The sequence below is a fragment of the Ostrinia nubilalis genome, chromosome 12 (assembly GCF_963855985.1).
Source record: "Ostrinia nubilalis chromosome 12, ilOstNubi1.1, whole genome shotgun sequence".
Taxonomy (NCBI): domain Eukaryota; kingdom Metazoa; phylum Arthropoda; class Insecta; order Lepidoptera; family Crambidae; genus Ostrinia; species Ostrinia nubilalis.
This window is the reverse complement of record NC_087099.1, coordinates 8,262,947-8,278,007: the sequence shown is the minus strand read 5'-3', so window position 1 is coordinate 8,278,007 and position 15,061 is coordinate 8,262,947. Positions and strand designations below refer to the sequence as shown.

Sequence of the window (15,061 nt, the reverse complement as noted above, 5' to 3'; positions counted from 1 at the left end):
TGTACAAAAAACTATGTACAATACTGTCTTATTACAGCATTTTATTATATTTCCACCGCCCTGGTGGTTCTCGTACTAGACTATACAATGTTTGTACATACCTACTTGTTTACTGGTAACAGTTTGCAATGTTTTTTATGAATGAATACTTAAGTACTTTAAAATCATCACACACATTATTAATTAAAGTTACTCGCGCTAACGTCTTGGTCTTCTATTCAAATTATATAAGTAAATAGATTTTACAATTACATTAGATTACGCAGGGCCGGATCGTGAATTTGTGGGGCCCTGGGCTGAAACTACTTGGGGGCCTATCATAGTACTCAACTAATAGCCATGCCAAAAAACTGTTTCTATAATGATATACACTGGTCATCACAAAAATCGACCCTCCCGCGACAAGCACTTTCAAACGTATGCATTCCCACTTCCCACCAATATTGGCACCATTTAAAAGCCTAGTTCTAAACTTCATTTCATTAAAGGAAAGGTTTTTACCCCAAAAATGTGTCTGTAGAAGAATCCAGAGTCACTTCTTCAAAAAATAGGTAGTTACGATTGAGCCAACTTTTATGGCTATAAAACTGTTAAGTTGGGATTAATAATATCCATCTGTTAAAGAGGACACGTGAGATCATTATTTCCGATCTCTCTAGCTACAATCACGGCAAAGGTCCTTGACAGTGTGCTTGACTCTCTACTAGATAAATATTTAAAATCACATGATGCTCAATTCGGGTGTAAGCCTGGACTGTCGACCGAGAGCGCCATCCTTAGTCTTAAGCACACTGTCAGGTACTACACGGATCGGGGGACTCCCATTTACGCATGCTTCCTCGACCTCTCCGTTCCGAAGGCGTTCGATCTTGTGTCTTATGACATCCTTGGGGATAAGATGAGGAGGCAGGGCGTACCGTCTGAAGTATCACAAATATTCCATTATTGGTATGCTAACCAAATTAACCGCGTAAGATGGGCTAACGCTTTTTCTGAGGAGTATGGGTTGCAGTGCGGGGTGAGACAGGGTGAGCTGACGTCTCCCAGGCTTTTCAACCTATACGTAAATGACCTCATTGTTGTCCTTAGCAGTATGCGTATCGGATGCTGGGTAGATGGTGTTTGTATCAACAACATAAGCTCTCAGAAAGATGGTGGGTGTGTGTGAAGCGTATGCTAAATGCCATGGCTTATTGTATAATGTGAAGAAGAGCGAATACATGGTATTTAAAGCCGCCAGTAAATGTTCAAACGTGGTACCCGACCTCTTGCTGAATGGGGTAAAGTTAAACAGAGTCACTAAATTTAAATATCTCGGACACTACGTTACTGATGACCTTAAAGATCATGTTGATATCGAGAGGGAACGAAGGGCGCTGGCAGTAAGGTGTAATAAATGTTGGCCCGCAGGTTTGCCCGATGTAATGACCATGTCAAGATCATTCTGTTTAAAGCATACTGTCACACAGTGTTTTATTTTGGCTTAGAAGCGGACATCCCTGTTTTATTAATGCAATCGTTAGATATTACTATTATGTATAAAATTGATGAAGGAACTAGTAGTTGTATTTGTTTAGTTTCGAAGAAATATTCGATTTTGTGATTTTATAAAAAAAACAGTTTTAGAAGCATATTTTCTAAAAAAATTACATTAAGTCAGAATTTTGTAAATAAATTTACCTATCACTATAACGTCTACCTTTATGCAGAAGTAAATGATTATTGCTGCAGTAATTAAGGAATTATTTAATAATTTATGATTTTCAGAAAACATTTTTTTCTCCGTTACACTAGAAAATTGGCAGCTATATTTACTTTATATTGATGCATGATATAATTATCTATAATACCTGAAAATATTACTTGCCTATCCCGTGGAAGTTGGATGATATGTTAATTTCTATGAGTTTAGAAAATTTATATGTAAATAGGGTTGTCATCTGAATATTTTTTAGTTTTTTAAATGCCGTCCGTAACAATACGGTTATAATGCCTTTGTTAGATAACTATTGAAATTTATTGCTTTTACCATTATTAATTTGTCTGGTCGAGTTTGATAATTATAGAGTTGGCCCTCTGGCGGCTAATTGGAAATCCTATCGTTTTCGAAACATCGATATATATGTTGCAGTCAAAACTCATTATCGATCAAAACCACTTTTGACTGCAAATTTCAGTTAATAGTGGTTTTGACCGATGGCCTTAGTCAATATTACTTTTGACTAATTTTTCTAGTCGTATCATCCAACTTCCACGGGATAGGCAAGTAATATTTTAAGGTATTATAGATAATTATATCATGCATCAATATAAAGTAAATATAGCTGCCAATTTTCTAGTGTAACGGAGAAAAAAATGTTTTCTGAAAATCATAAATTATTAAAGAATTCCTAAATTACTGCAGCAATAACCATTTATTTCTGCATAAAGGTAGACGTTATAGTGATAGGTAAATTTATTTACAAAATTCTGCCTTAATGTAATTTTTTTAGAAAATATGCTTCTAAAACTGTTTTTTTTATAAAATCACAATATCGAATATTTCTTCGAAACTAAGCAAATACAACTACTAGTTCCTTCATCAATTTTATACATAATAGTAATATCTAACGATTGCATTAATAAAACAGGGATGTCCGCTTCTAAGGGAAAATAAAAGACTGTGTGTCAGAGTCTATACACGGGGAACCTGTGGACCACGTACTCGCAGAAATCGCTTAGCGTCCTTCGGGTCCAATATAACAACGGTTTCAGGGTGCTGTTGGGCTTGCCTCGCTTCTGCAGTGCTTCGGAAATGTTTGCTCAGTCGCATACTGACGGCTTCTTTGCTGTCCTATGCAAGAAGACTGCCTCGTTGCTCAGTAGGATACGGGCGAGCCCCAACAGTATCCTGAAGACCGTGGCGGAGAGGTACGACTCTCCTATTATCCGACATTTCCTTCGGCTACTTCTTACCGAACGGGTTGGATAATTAGTGGTAAGTATGTCACCTTCTCAAAGTTTGTCCGAGATATGCCCGACAAAGGGAGACACATGTAGCCCTATGTCATCACTTAGACGTGTCTCCATTCGACATACCAGCACTAACAAATAGTGAAATAGCAATTAAGTCTTTCGCGGAATTCTGTAAATATATTGTAAATACCCTTAAGGAATATAATGATACATAGTCCATAAAAATTCATAAATAAAAATTTAAAAAATATATATAAAAAAAAATAACAAAATAATATATATATAAAAAAAAAAGATCTTGTAAATATAACCATCATCATCAGTTGCAAATATAACCATCATCATCATTTGTAAATATTGTCTCGCATCAATGTCTTTTTCAGTTTGCTCGTAGAAAATTGCGAGAAACTATCCTACTCTCTCAAAACTTAATAAAAGTAACCTAATAATAACAACATCCAATTAAAAAAAAAACATTGATTCTGGTAGCAAAATACCAGTTAAAAAAAAAATTAGTAGTATGTTATAATAAATAAATTACTAACATAGTTGTATTAGGCACCCATTTACTAACCATGTGGATCATTGTTATCTTTAAATTAATAAATTGAATTGAATTGAATTATTTGGTTTTATAACCATAAAAATTGGTCTAATTGATCCCAGAGGTGAGCCCAAAGTGAAGTCTTTTTTCAAGTCACATTTATTGTATATCGCGTTTATGTTAATCGTTTATTAAGAAATTAAATGTGTTTTTCTTTAAAGATATTTATTGGGCTTTCAAAAAACAGCAATATTGTTGGGGCACCATGATTGTGTCAGTAGAAACGAGTTTTCCTGTAAAACGTAGGTGGGCCGATTTTTGTGATGACCAGTATATTATTCTTATACATATATTTTTTATTGCACAAAAAACATAAATATTACCTAAATCTACGCAAGTATTAGTTGTACAAAAGGTGACCTTATTGCTGTGTAGCAATCTCTTCCAGGTAACCTTTAGGTGAGAGAGAAATCGAAATACATCGATGTACATCTCGTACATTGTTTAAAAGAAAAATTTTAATCGATATTTTCTTATGACGTTGTCACGTAAAAATATCGTCCGGAAACCGACTTTACAGACAATTATTTATTTATTTTTTCAAATTATGGCCTACTTTTTAGCGGGATCTGGGGGCCCCTTGTAACCCCGGGGCCCTGGGCTGCAGCCCAATCAGCCCATAGGTAGATCCGGCCCTGAGATTACGGAGATAGATTAAAATGTTAAATTAACCCTTACCCTAGGCTGTTCCCGGACTAGAAATAGTAATTGGCGTGTGATTGGATACACCTAAACGTATTGATACCCTTATTAGTATCAATCATTTATGGGTTTATCTACTTGTCACAGATCTTTAGCTTTTCACCACTGTCCTTTCTCAAACTTTACTGTGCATGTGCTTATTTCTAATAAAACTTGTTTTCGCAGTGAGCCAGAGGCACTACCGGGACGTATCCTCCTTCAGCAGAGCATGACATTCGAGGAGACGGAGCAACCTGTCTCGGTCACTTCCACCGCATGGTATGGACCTTTTTCTTCTATTTCTACGCGTCATTTCTTTTCACTTTTTTATTTTTATTTATCTCGAAAACAAAAGCATGTAATTAAATTCTATTTCGGGTCATACTGATACTACAGGAGTAGGCAATCTTTTGTAATAGAAAAGCCAAAATTGGAAAGTTCCAAATTTTTTACTCTTTATTAGCCACTTTTTTGTATTTGACTGAAAACCTCCGTCTTCGAGTGGCGTTTTCTTGGTATCGCCTACTTTGATATTTTTTTTTTTAATTTTATGAGTTTTGATAATACAAAATGTAATTACATTTACTGTCGCGCTGGTTGTGGAAATGTCGACCCGTATAGGCCTAATTTTAAAGTTATTATTTGAGTCGACGACCTGGTCCTCACATTGGATTTGATGACGTCAATAGTAGCTAAAACATACATTAATAAATATTAATGAAATGCAGACTTCGTATTATTTTATTACGTTCATAACTTGATAATTAACTCGGTACTTCAGAGCAGCGCGCATCGAATAAACATGCTAATTTACATACCCTCAAAAGTCAAACTTATCTGAACGAGAGAAATGGGATCTCCAAAACATTTAATTACATGTTCACTCTTCAGATTTGTTACAAAAAATTATTACACTAAGGTTGAAAATTATATTGGCTATCTGAGTTTAAAAGCAAGTCAATCATGAAGGCCAGAGAATGCTCCGCTGGACTTCCATAAAATATTCTTTCAAAATGGCTTCCCGTATTTATTGCTTTCGCTTTACAAATGTTTTGAATGAAAAAAGCGATCGAGCGAACCGTTATCATTTTTAACTTTAGATCTTTTTGTGACCTGGTGCTTTTTCTTCCAAGTAAAAAAATCTAGATTATCTAATTAGAAGCATGTTGTTAGTATTTCACTGTACTTAAGTCTCTCTAATTTTGGAGTACCTACTTACACACAGACATTCGAATGTTATTTAAAGCTCTTGATGGATTTATTCTGCAAAACGCGTTGCGAAATGTGTACTCACAATGTAACCAATGTAACATTATACTCGTACTTCTGCTAATAGAATTGAAGTGGATTTTCTTGAGTCGTAGCGTTATCCATGAGACCATGAAGTTCACTGAAGTACTTAAACCTTATTGTTAAGTGTCTTTTTGTTTTACTTGTGACTTTGTGTGGAAATACATTTACACATACATACTCGTTCTGTCTCAAATTCTCCCTTATGTCTTTTATTATAAAGTACATTTCAATAAGTTTCTTCGTTGAATGATGTATCTAGGTGTGTTGTTTTATTATTAATCCTAGCTGTATGAGGGTGTTATTAAAACTCGTTTTATGGTCGTTGAGTTCATATAGAGTTTCCGCAATTAGAAGTTTATTTAAGGTATCGAGTATTGAACCATAAAATATGCTGACCTCGATCTTAAATAGGAGTGAGTGTTATAGCGTTAAAAAAAATATATAATCACCACACTTGCGAGGAAAAATACTTTAATTATTCATTTGGAGTGAAGATAAATAACTAAGAGTTCAATGATATTAAAGGCTCTTCCAGAGACCATAATATTAATAAGGAAAAGCTCATTATTAATGTTTTACATAGGTTAAAAACTAAGTAATGCCTTGCTAAAATATTTCTTTTATATTTTGACGACAAAAAATAATGCGACGTTAACTTTAGAAGTGAGACAAAAATATTAAAATTTAAAATAAGCACTTTTACTTAATCTCACTAAGCTCAAATTTCTTTTATCTAGAATTTAATGTGAATAGGTATAATAGTGTCTGTTTATTTTTCCCGTATTCACTAAAGCCACATTATTAATGAGGCAAAACAAAAGAACGTTGAATGTTCGTAAGTACATTAAAAAGACGAACATTTGTTCAGCAAAAAGACCTGAATGTTCCAGTACAGTAACATAATATACCTATATTGTTATTTTGTGTCTGCAGGGGTGGTATTAACCCCATTTTATGACAAGACGTTTATTTGTTCCCGAGTTAAGGGCTTTTACGACGTGGAATGTGAAACTGTTAGTGTTTTACCGATATTAGTAGCTGAAAATTACATGACACATGCTGGGTGGTTTCCATTTTAATTAAAAATAAATTATTTTACCAAATTGATGCAGTCTGATGAACTGAATAAACTAATTTTCTTTCTTTCTGTCTTACAATAATGTACGAGTAGGTATACTTTACATTTTATAGGATTGATCTACAGTGGTAAATCAATAATAATATTATTCACTAAGATTAACAAAAGTTTTGGCTAAAACGTCTAGACAAGCTAGATAATTCGAAAACTACCTAGTGGATATTCAATTAAACTTTAGAAACAAAGCAGTGTTTGAATAAAACTTATTGTTTTCTAAGAATTTACAAAAAAAATAAAATACGTTTCAGTGCAAATTTTTTAAATTAAGTGAATTTAAAATATCTTTTACAATCCCAATTCACGTGAACTCATTTAAATTCAACCAATTAAGTCTTAGCTTAATCCCAACTAATATTATAAATGCGAAAGTAACTCTGTCTGTCTGTCTGTCTGTCTGTCTGTTACGCTTTCCCGCTTAAACCTCGCAACCGATTTTGATGAAATTTGGCATAGAGATAGTTTGAGTCCCGGGAAAGAACATAGGATAGTTTTTATCCCGGTTTTTGAAACAGGGACGCGCGCGATAAAGTTTTTCTGTGACAGACAAAATTCCACGCGGGCGAAGCCGCGGGCGGAAATCTAGTTCTACATAAAAGATGCAGCTGTTATTTCTTAGAATAATATTATTATACTAGCGGCCGCCCGCGACTTCGTACGCGTAGATCCCGTTTTACCCCCTTAGGGGTGGAGTTTCGTAAAATCCTATCTTAGCGTCATAACATCGACCTGCATGCCAAAAGACAATGCTGGAAATTGGCGTCTTTTTGTTTTCGCGCGGCCATCGACCAAATCATGTTTTTTGGATACAAAATAGTGTAATAAACCAAACATACTATGACATGTATACCTCTAAACTCAGTCTGAACTGAGTTACGAGCATAAGAAGTTTGATGATTTACATACTAGATTTGCTTTTTGCGCGCAAGTTTTGTGAGAAATTGCAACAAAATAGTGACATTGTATGTGTAAACAAGCAATACCATCCATTAAAGGCTCCAGACATCAGTGTGGAGCAGAATCAGCGCAATAAAAAAATAGCGCAATATTTTGTTGCAATTTCTTACAAAACTTGCGCGCAAAATGCAAATCTAGTATGTAAATCATCAAACTTCTAACGCTCGTAACTCAGTTCAGACTGAGTTTAGAGGTATATATGTCATAGTAAGTTTGGTTTATTACACTATTTTGTAATCAAAAAACAAAGTTTGGTCGATGGCCGCGCGAAAAAAAAAAAGACGCCACCTTCCATACAAAATCTGGCATTGCCATTTCAGCCCGATCCGTCCAGTGGTTTGGGCTGTGCGTTAATAGATCAAATTGTCAGTCAGTCAGTCACCTTTGAGTTATATATATTTAGAAATACCTATCTAAAAATGGATACAAGATAAGGTTAAATAACTACCGTAGTTCATGATCGACATTTTTTTTAAATACAACTGACTTGTCAGTGGTTAGCTACAGTTGACTGCAAATCAGACTTGATATTTTTTACAAAATGACGCTTATTACAAATACTTAAGATACTAAAGTTATGTGCCGAGACGATACCATAAAGCCTCAGAGGTCGGACGCTAGTTAAGGCCGGGTAGCAGAGAAAATGGCGAAAATGAGGTTTTCATTTTTCATTTTTGGGGTACTAAACAGTAAAATTAAAGGCTAAGATTTTTATTGGGCATAGTTGAGGATATTTTCTAGGGCTATTAACGGATGGAAACACGATTTGATGAAGTTGACTCGATAGAATATATTCCCAAAGTTACCTCTATTCGTTTTCTATTTATGGTTTTATTTTTAAAATAAGCGATTTGAGATTCTAAATCTTTTACTAAACTAAAGTTCAGAAATAACTTGAGGGCTTTTAACGGATGAAATTTTTATATTGCGTCTTATTTAGTTACTATGTTAAAAAATGTGGAAAAAATCGTCCATGACGGCTTGGACAATCTCAATCAGTCGCGCGGTGGCGCTTACGGAGGACGGACGCGTGTCAGTTTTTTGGCCGTGACAGTTCGCGATTTGTCAATATTTTTGACAATGATGACTTTGATGAGTCACAGTATAATAATATCAGTGTTACTGGAGAAAGCTAAAATTTTTGATAATTAAGAATTATCAATTTTGTCTACCTATTGAAATTTAAATCGTTTGCATCCTTTTAAACGAAGACTCTACTCATGATACATAGTACATTCCTCAAATATGAGACAAAACCAATGAGTTAAAATTACATTTTAATAGTAGGTACCTACATACAATCGTCTTACACTCTTTAGAAGAGCACACTGATACAAATAAACAATAAAAAATTAGGTCAGTGGGTCAAATATAGGGGCAGCTGCACGTCACTGAAAGATGATTCTGTTTACTCGGCATCTGGGCTGGAGAACATGAACCCTTGTTTACAGATGCAGATGTAAATGGAGTTATAACTGGACAAATTTTACATGAAATGTTTAACAGAAATCAGTTAAAAGACACATACATGGAATACCAATAAGGTTGCGGAGGGAAAGCTACCTATTATAAACTAGCGGCCGTCCGCGACTTCGACTGCGACCTCGTTTTACCTCCGTTAGATATCATGTTGATAGGCGTTTCACGGCTTCCCCCGAATGAATATTTACGCACTTCATACAGTAGTTTGTCCAGTGCTGTAGATTTTAACCAATGACGATAGGTAGATGGCGCTTTTTTTTTTTTTTTTTTATGTGATATGAGGCAAACGAGCAGACGGATCACCTGATGGTAAGTGATTACCGTCGCCCATAGACACCCGCAGACCCAGGGGCGTTACAGGTCTTATTTATTTTTAGACACGTCTTATTTATTTATTGAAATTTATTTGTCACATATCGTCATAAGTTAGCCTATATGTTAATTTGGTTTATAAACAATAATACTGTAAAGTTTCAACAAAATCCGTTCAGTAGTTTTTGCGTGAAAGAGTAACAAACATCCAGACATCATGACATCCAAACTTTCGCCTTTATAATATTAGTAGGATAGGATATTTCACAATCCAAACTAATATTTACTATTTAACATTTACATACAGTAAATATTAGTTTGGATTGTGAAATAATTAAAATAAAATAAGATACTGTACTGATACTCTTTATAAGGAAACAGGACTGATGAGAGTGCGACAACTGTATATCATTGCCGTCACGCTTAAATACCACAAAACCTCACTATGCACAATTCAAAAAAGCCAAAGGTCACAGAGGAAAACGAAGTGGAAAAAGGAAACCTGCAAGCTAATGTTTGGGAAAAGATCATTTACCTTCAAGGGGCCACTTATCTACAATAGAATCAATACCTTACTGGATGTGGTACAACTAACAAGGCGTAAATGTAAAAATGTACTCACCAAATGGTTATATAACCTAGATTACACGCATACAGAACTCTTAATTACATAGCTTTGCCCGCGGCTTCACCCGAGTAAAATTTCGTTTGTCACAAATCGATCGTCATAAATTAAAGCCTATATGTTATCCTGGGCTATCAGCAATAATACTGTAAAGTTTCATCAAAATCCGTTAAGTAGTTTTTGCGTGAAAGAGTAACAAATATCCAGACATCCAAACTTTCGCATTTATAATATTAATATTAATTTTAGTTGGAAGTAGGATTCACACAACCAGCAACACAAACACACATACACTACAATTATTTCAAATTACACTCGGCTATCACATTCCATTGCTTCTTCTCTTTAACTTTGTTCTATAACCTTTAATGTATTAACATAATCAGATGAAAGAGACTGGATCCCACAACACAGGGAATCCTAGTGTGGGAACCAGTGCCTTACTTTATGTGCATGTAAAGTTTTGAAATAAATAAATTTTATTATTATTATTAAAAAAAAGAACAAAACAAAATAGGGTTTCAAATTACCTACCTTTATCTAATTTATAAAGAGGTAAAGTTTGTGTGTTTGTGTATTTGTTAAATTGTAAGGAGTAATCTCGGGATCTGCTGAACCGATTTTAAAAAATCTTTCACCAATAGAAAGTCACATTATATCTGAGTGTAATAGGTTATATTAAAACCGAAAAATTCCACGCGGGCGAAGCGGCGGGCGGAAAGCTAGTCTATTTATAATTATGTAAGAGCATAATTATTAAAGTCGAAGTCTTACAGGCGAGATTACAAGGCGTCAAATATTTCAAGAAAAAAATTAAAAACTATTATAAAGCTAAATTTTGCTCTCATGGAGCCTTTACCTACTCTGACAAATTAAGACTTAGAGAAGAATTTCATAATAAAACTATTTAACTGCATTGAAAAGCTTGATCGGGTACAACACCTCAAGTTATTTCAGAACTTGATTTCATTAAAAGACTCCGAATATCAAATCGCTTAGGTATCTAAAGTCAAACGATTCTGAAATGTCAAGTGGCATAAAGTTGGGACTAATGAATAAACCATTAAGATAGTAGCGCCCTCCTGTCAATGACATACCTGGAACGATAGAGTATGGGACAACTAATAAAAATGCTTTGTCCTAAATGACTGACGGATATCGTAGAGACCTGAAAGTTGGAAGGTGTGTTCTTTGTATGACGTAGGCATCCGATTTTCCGAAATGGGGTCATGAAATGAAGGGGGTGAAAAAGGGGGGCAAAGTTTGTATGGGACAAAGTGATTCTTTGGTTCAATCTACTTGAAATTTTGCTTAACAATTCCTTAATATTATAATTCATGACAAACGTGTAAAAGGGGTAGAAAGTTATTTTGGGAGTCATTTGCTTCGAAGTTGATATCAATACTACTTAGTGCCTTTGATTTAATTACTTTTTATTTTTACAAGTGTTTGAAAACTCCATGTCAGATTGTGTTCAATGTCAAGTGAAATCTCAAATTGAAATGTCTCAATCTCAATGAGGAGACTTTATTTCGACGGTCCCTACGTACAATTCAGTATCTACCAGTTCCGTGATTTGCCGTTTTTGTTTGCAAAACCTTCAGAGCACCCAACAGTTACGGCTCAGTTCAAAAAACATACAGTTTTTATTCAAATTGAACCTTAAAACGTCAAAAAACAAATCCCGCAACTACAAAATTAGAACGATTTCCGCAGTAAAATTGCATTAGTGGGAGTTACGAAATTTTACGTTGGACCGCACGCTTAACCCCGCGCGCCCAACCCCGCAACTGCCACTTTCATTCGCGCAGGTCGAGTGAATTGATACGTATTTTATGAAGGAAATAGGTATTATTGTGGTTTCTGACCTAATTTGTTTCACTCAACATTATACCAACGGCAAATTAATCATTTAACTGTAGGAATCTGGTAGTTGCGTTGTTTCACTAGGGAAAATTAAAGTTACTATTGTAAGTAGGTGGCACTTACCTATTTTTACGTCGGAAAATTAAAGTATCTTCTAGCCGTAACTGCCACTATAAATGTTTTACTTTGGAAAAGTTTGTTTTATGTCTATAAGTTAGTGCCAGTAACGGTGTTTTACGCTGAGAAATTGTATTTTAGCAATATCTGGTGGAGATAAAAGTGAAGACAAAACAATATAAAATATGATATACAACACGACTGAAGTATCTAGGGTCATTTATTAGACTTAACGCAACCAAGTTCTTCTCCTATGCTACTTTTTATAAGATACAAGTTTGTAAAAATATCGTAAAAAATTATTTTATTTATTTATCAAGCATATTATGGAATTCAGAAATAAATATAAGCAGGCAACACTTACAAACAAAAGTTTCAATTAACTCAGAAGCTAGTACTATTACATGCTTACATGATATTGCATACATACCCGTCAGAAGGATGAGGTATACCCACTAAAAATACCCTGATGCACCCGTCACTCGCTATAAGTGCTAACTGTGAGATTCCGAACAAAGACCTCCCGCCTACACGGCGACAGTTGGGACGAGAGCAGCTGGAAGTACACAGCTTTCCCGCACACACACTCACCGTCAGCAGACGGTGATGGTGGCTTATGCAATGCCTCCCGTACTGCACGACCCCGTTATGCTGGCCATTACTGAGAAAGGAAGATAGGAGGCAATCATACTGTCACCTTCCCTGGAGTGAATTCAAATGCACCCGCACTTGGTTCGTAGTCGCGCTATCGTACCGCAGCTTCTTTCGGCACCTTGTCTTCTCAGATAGAGGTGATTCATTACCACCCAGGTTTTGTTACCGTCCACATAGCTTTGACTATGCTATCCCGCAAGAATATGGTGTGCCGTATGCTCCTAGCCACCGCAATATAGGTAGGGCTCGAAGGATCCGTGCCCAGTCATGGTGAAATCGCTCGAGCAACCTTAAACTTCTGCACGATTGCGAATAAGGTTCGGTGACCCAACTTAGCTACGGCTAGGTAGTTTATCAACTACTAGACTACAGCACAGGCTAGCGAGTCTCACGTCAAACGGCCTCTCTGTCCTCCTAAGGCGGAGCTTTCACCTCGTTCTTCACGCTGCGTTAAAGCCTACGATGTAGCCCTGTAGACTTTCTGGGCCTGTTAAGGTCTTAGAAGATGGGTAGCGTTACCCTTCCCTACGAGGGTGATGCCTTAGATGGGAGTCCTGTACAGAATTATGCTTTTGAGGGTGCCAGTATAGAGCTCCTGGCCTTTCTCCATAGCCTTCAGACATAGAGTTCTCGGACTTCCAAATTAGGGAAGCAGCCACGACGAAGCAAGCTGTCTTCCATACTGTTAGCGGGTTAAATCGAATCTACGCATTCCATCACTATTCAATCGATGACTCGTGCACTTCACTACGATCTGTCACTTGACTTTCGGTATTTTCGCGCGTATATTAATGCTAAATGTTTTAATGTTCAAGTTTGCTAATAAATGTGGTTAATAAGTAAATTCAGTCTTTATAGAGTTCAGAAGTGCGATCAGTACCCTTAAACTATATTAATTTGTACGATCTGTTGCGAGTTTCAGTGTGTAATGTGCATGGGACGCTACCTACTTCTAAGTTGATGAAAAGTACTTTATTTCTTGTACATTCTACTTAAATGGATGTTGTTCAGTGAAAACGGCATACTTAGTGTTCTAGTACGTGTGTATTTATAGTTTTCTGTGACTTTGAATGCAAAACTGATGTGTGAAAAAGTACTACTACAAGCATGTTGCGACAAGTTTCTGTGGTGACTTTGGTTTTGTTGGTGAAATATTTTAGGGTCAGGAATAGCTGCTGTCCTGTTCGAAGTCAATAGATCTTGTTAAAAAGGTCTTGAGGTGAAGGGTTGCATGTGCATAAATAACACATCTTGAAGGTGCAATCATTGTTCCTGCTTATCGGTGAGCTGTATCATTTTGGACTATTGAATTTTATTTTAAATAATAACATTAAAGTGCAGTGGAACTAGTCAGTACAGAACATTTTGTGTGCAATATAAACTTATTTCAGAGTTTTATTGTGTGTTGGACACTTAAAAGATTTGAACAATTTATATTGACAAAACTTAATTTTCATTTTTCTAATGAATGATGGTCATTGTAGTGACTAACTTTTGATTGCATTTTATTGAACTATATGTGCTGTTAGTATAACAATTGTGTGCATGTGATTTTTTGTGTTTTGGTTTTGGTTACTTGTGTAATAATGGGTCGGTCAAAACATAGTAAATGGTCACATAGTTCAAGTTCATCCTCTTCATCTGGTAGAATAAAGAAGAAGTATAAAAGAGATCTAAAGGATAAAGACAAGCGTATTGATGCCCTGGAGGGATTGATTAGAGAGTTACGGAAAACAAGTAATTATCATAATGAATCAACACCATCCCCGCCGGTTTCTGTTTCATCAGTGGCATGGGTGCCAAAGACTAATTTTAGTGAAGCAATATCAAAGCCAGTTGTGCGTTATGTGGGGCGTAATGACTTCATACCTGAGTTCAATCCACAAACTACATCGGTCTCTGTAGAACATTGGATTCGAAATTTAGAAAGCACCGCTAAGATGCATGGTTGGGATGAGCGTACCTTAATTTGTAATTGTACTGCAAAGTTGAGTGGTTATGCTAAGGGATGGTATGAGCAACAAGCATCATATGAGATTAGTTGGATTGAGTGGAAGGAAAAATTAATAAAGGCTTTTCCCTTTCACTAAAAATAAATTATCACAAATCAGGGACTTAGTGAATCGAGTCCGGTTGCCTAATGAAGAGCCTATAGAATTTTATTACAATAAATTGGGAATAGGTATGTCATGTCAATTAAGTGATGAAGTGATCACGGAAGCCATCATTGGTACTCTTGGCAACAAATTATTAGAAGTTGGTGCGAAGTCAGCTGGGTGCCGAGACACTGCCTCTCTTCTCCAATATTTGGCCAGTATCAATAATTTAGATGCTAGTGTAGAACAAGACCAACCTGTGACAGCATTGAGAAGTGTCAGTT

General features: G+C 35.7%; 1 protein-coding gene across 2 annotated transcripts in view; it reads left to right on the top strand.

Moving 5' to 3' along the window:
* Positions 1 to 15,061, top strand: part of LOC135076891 (tachykinin-like peptides receptor 86C) — an 87,747-nt gene that overhangs the window by 64,566 nt on the left and 8,120 nt on the right. Inside the window, exon 9 of one of the 2 annotated variants that reach the window (XM_063971403.1) lies at positions 4,427 to 4,519. The exons of the other annotated variant lie outside the window; for it this stretch is intronic. Within the exon in view, the coding sequence (XP_063827473.1) occupies positions 4,427 to 4,473 (47 nt within the window). The 3' untranslated portion in view covers positions 4,474 to 4,519. The remainder of the gene's footprint in view (positions 1 to 4,426; positions 4,520 to 15,061) is intronic. 2 annotated transcript variants of the gene reach the window in all.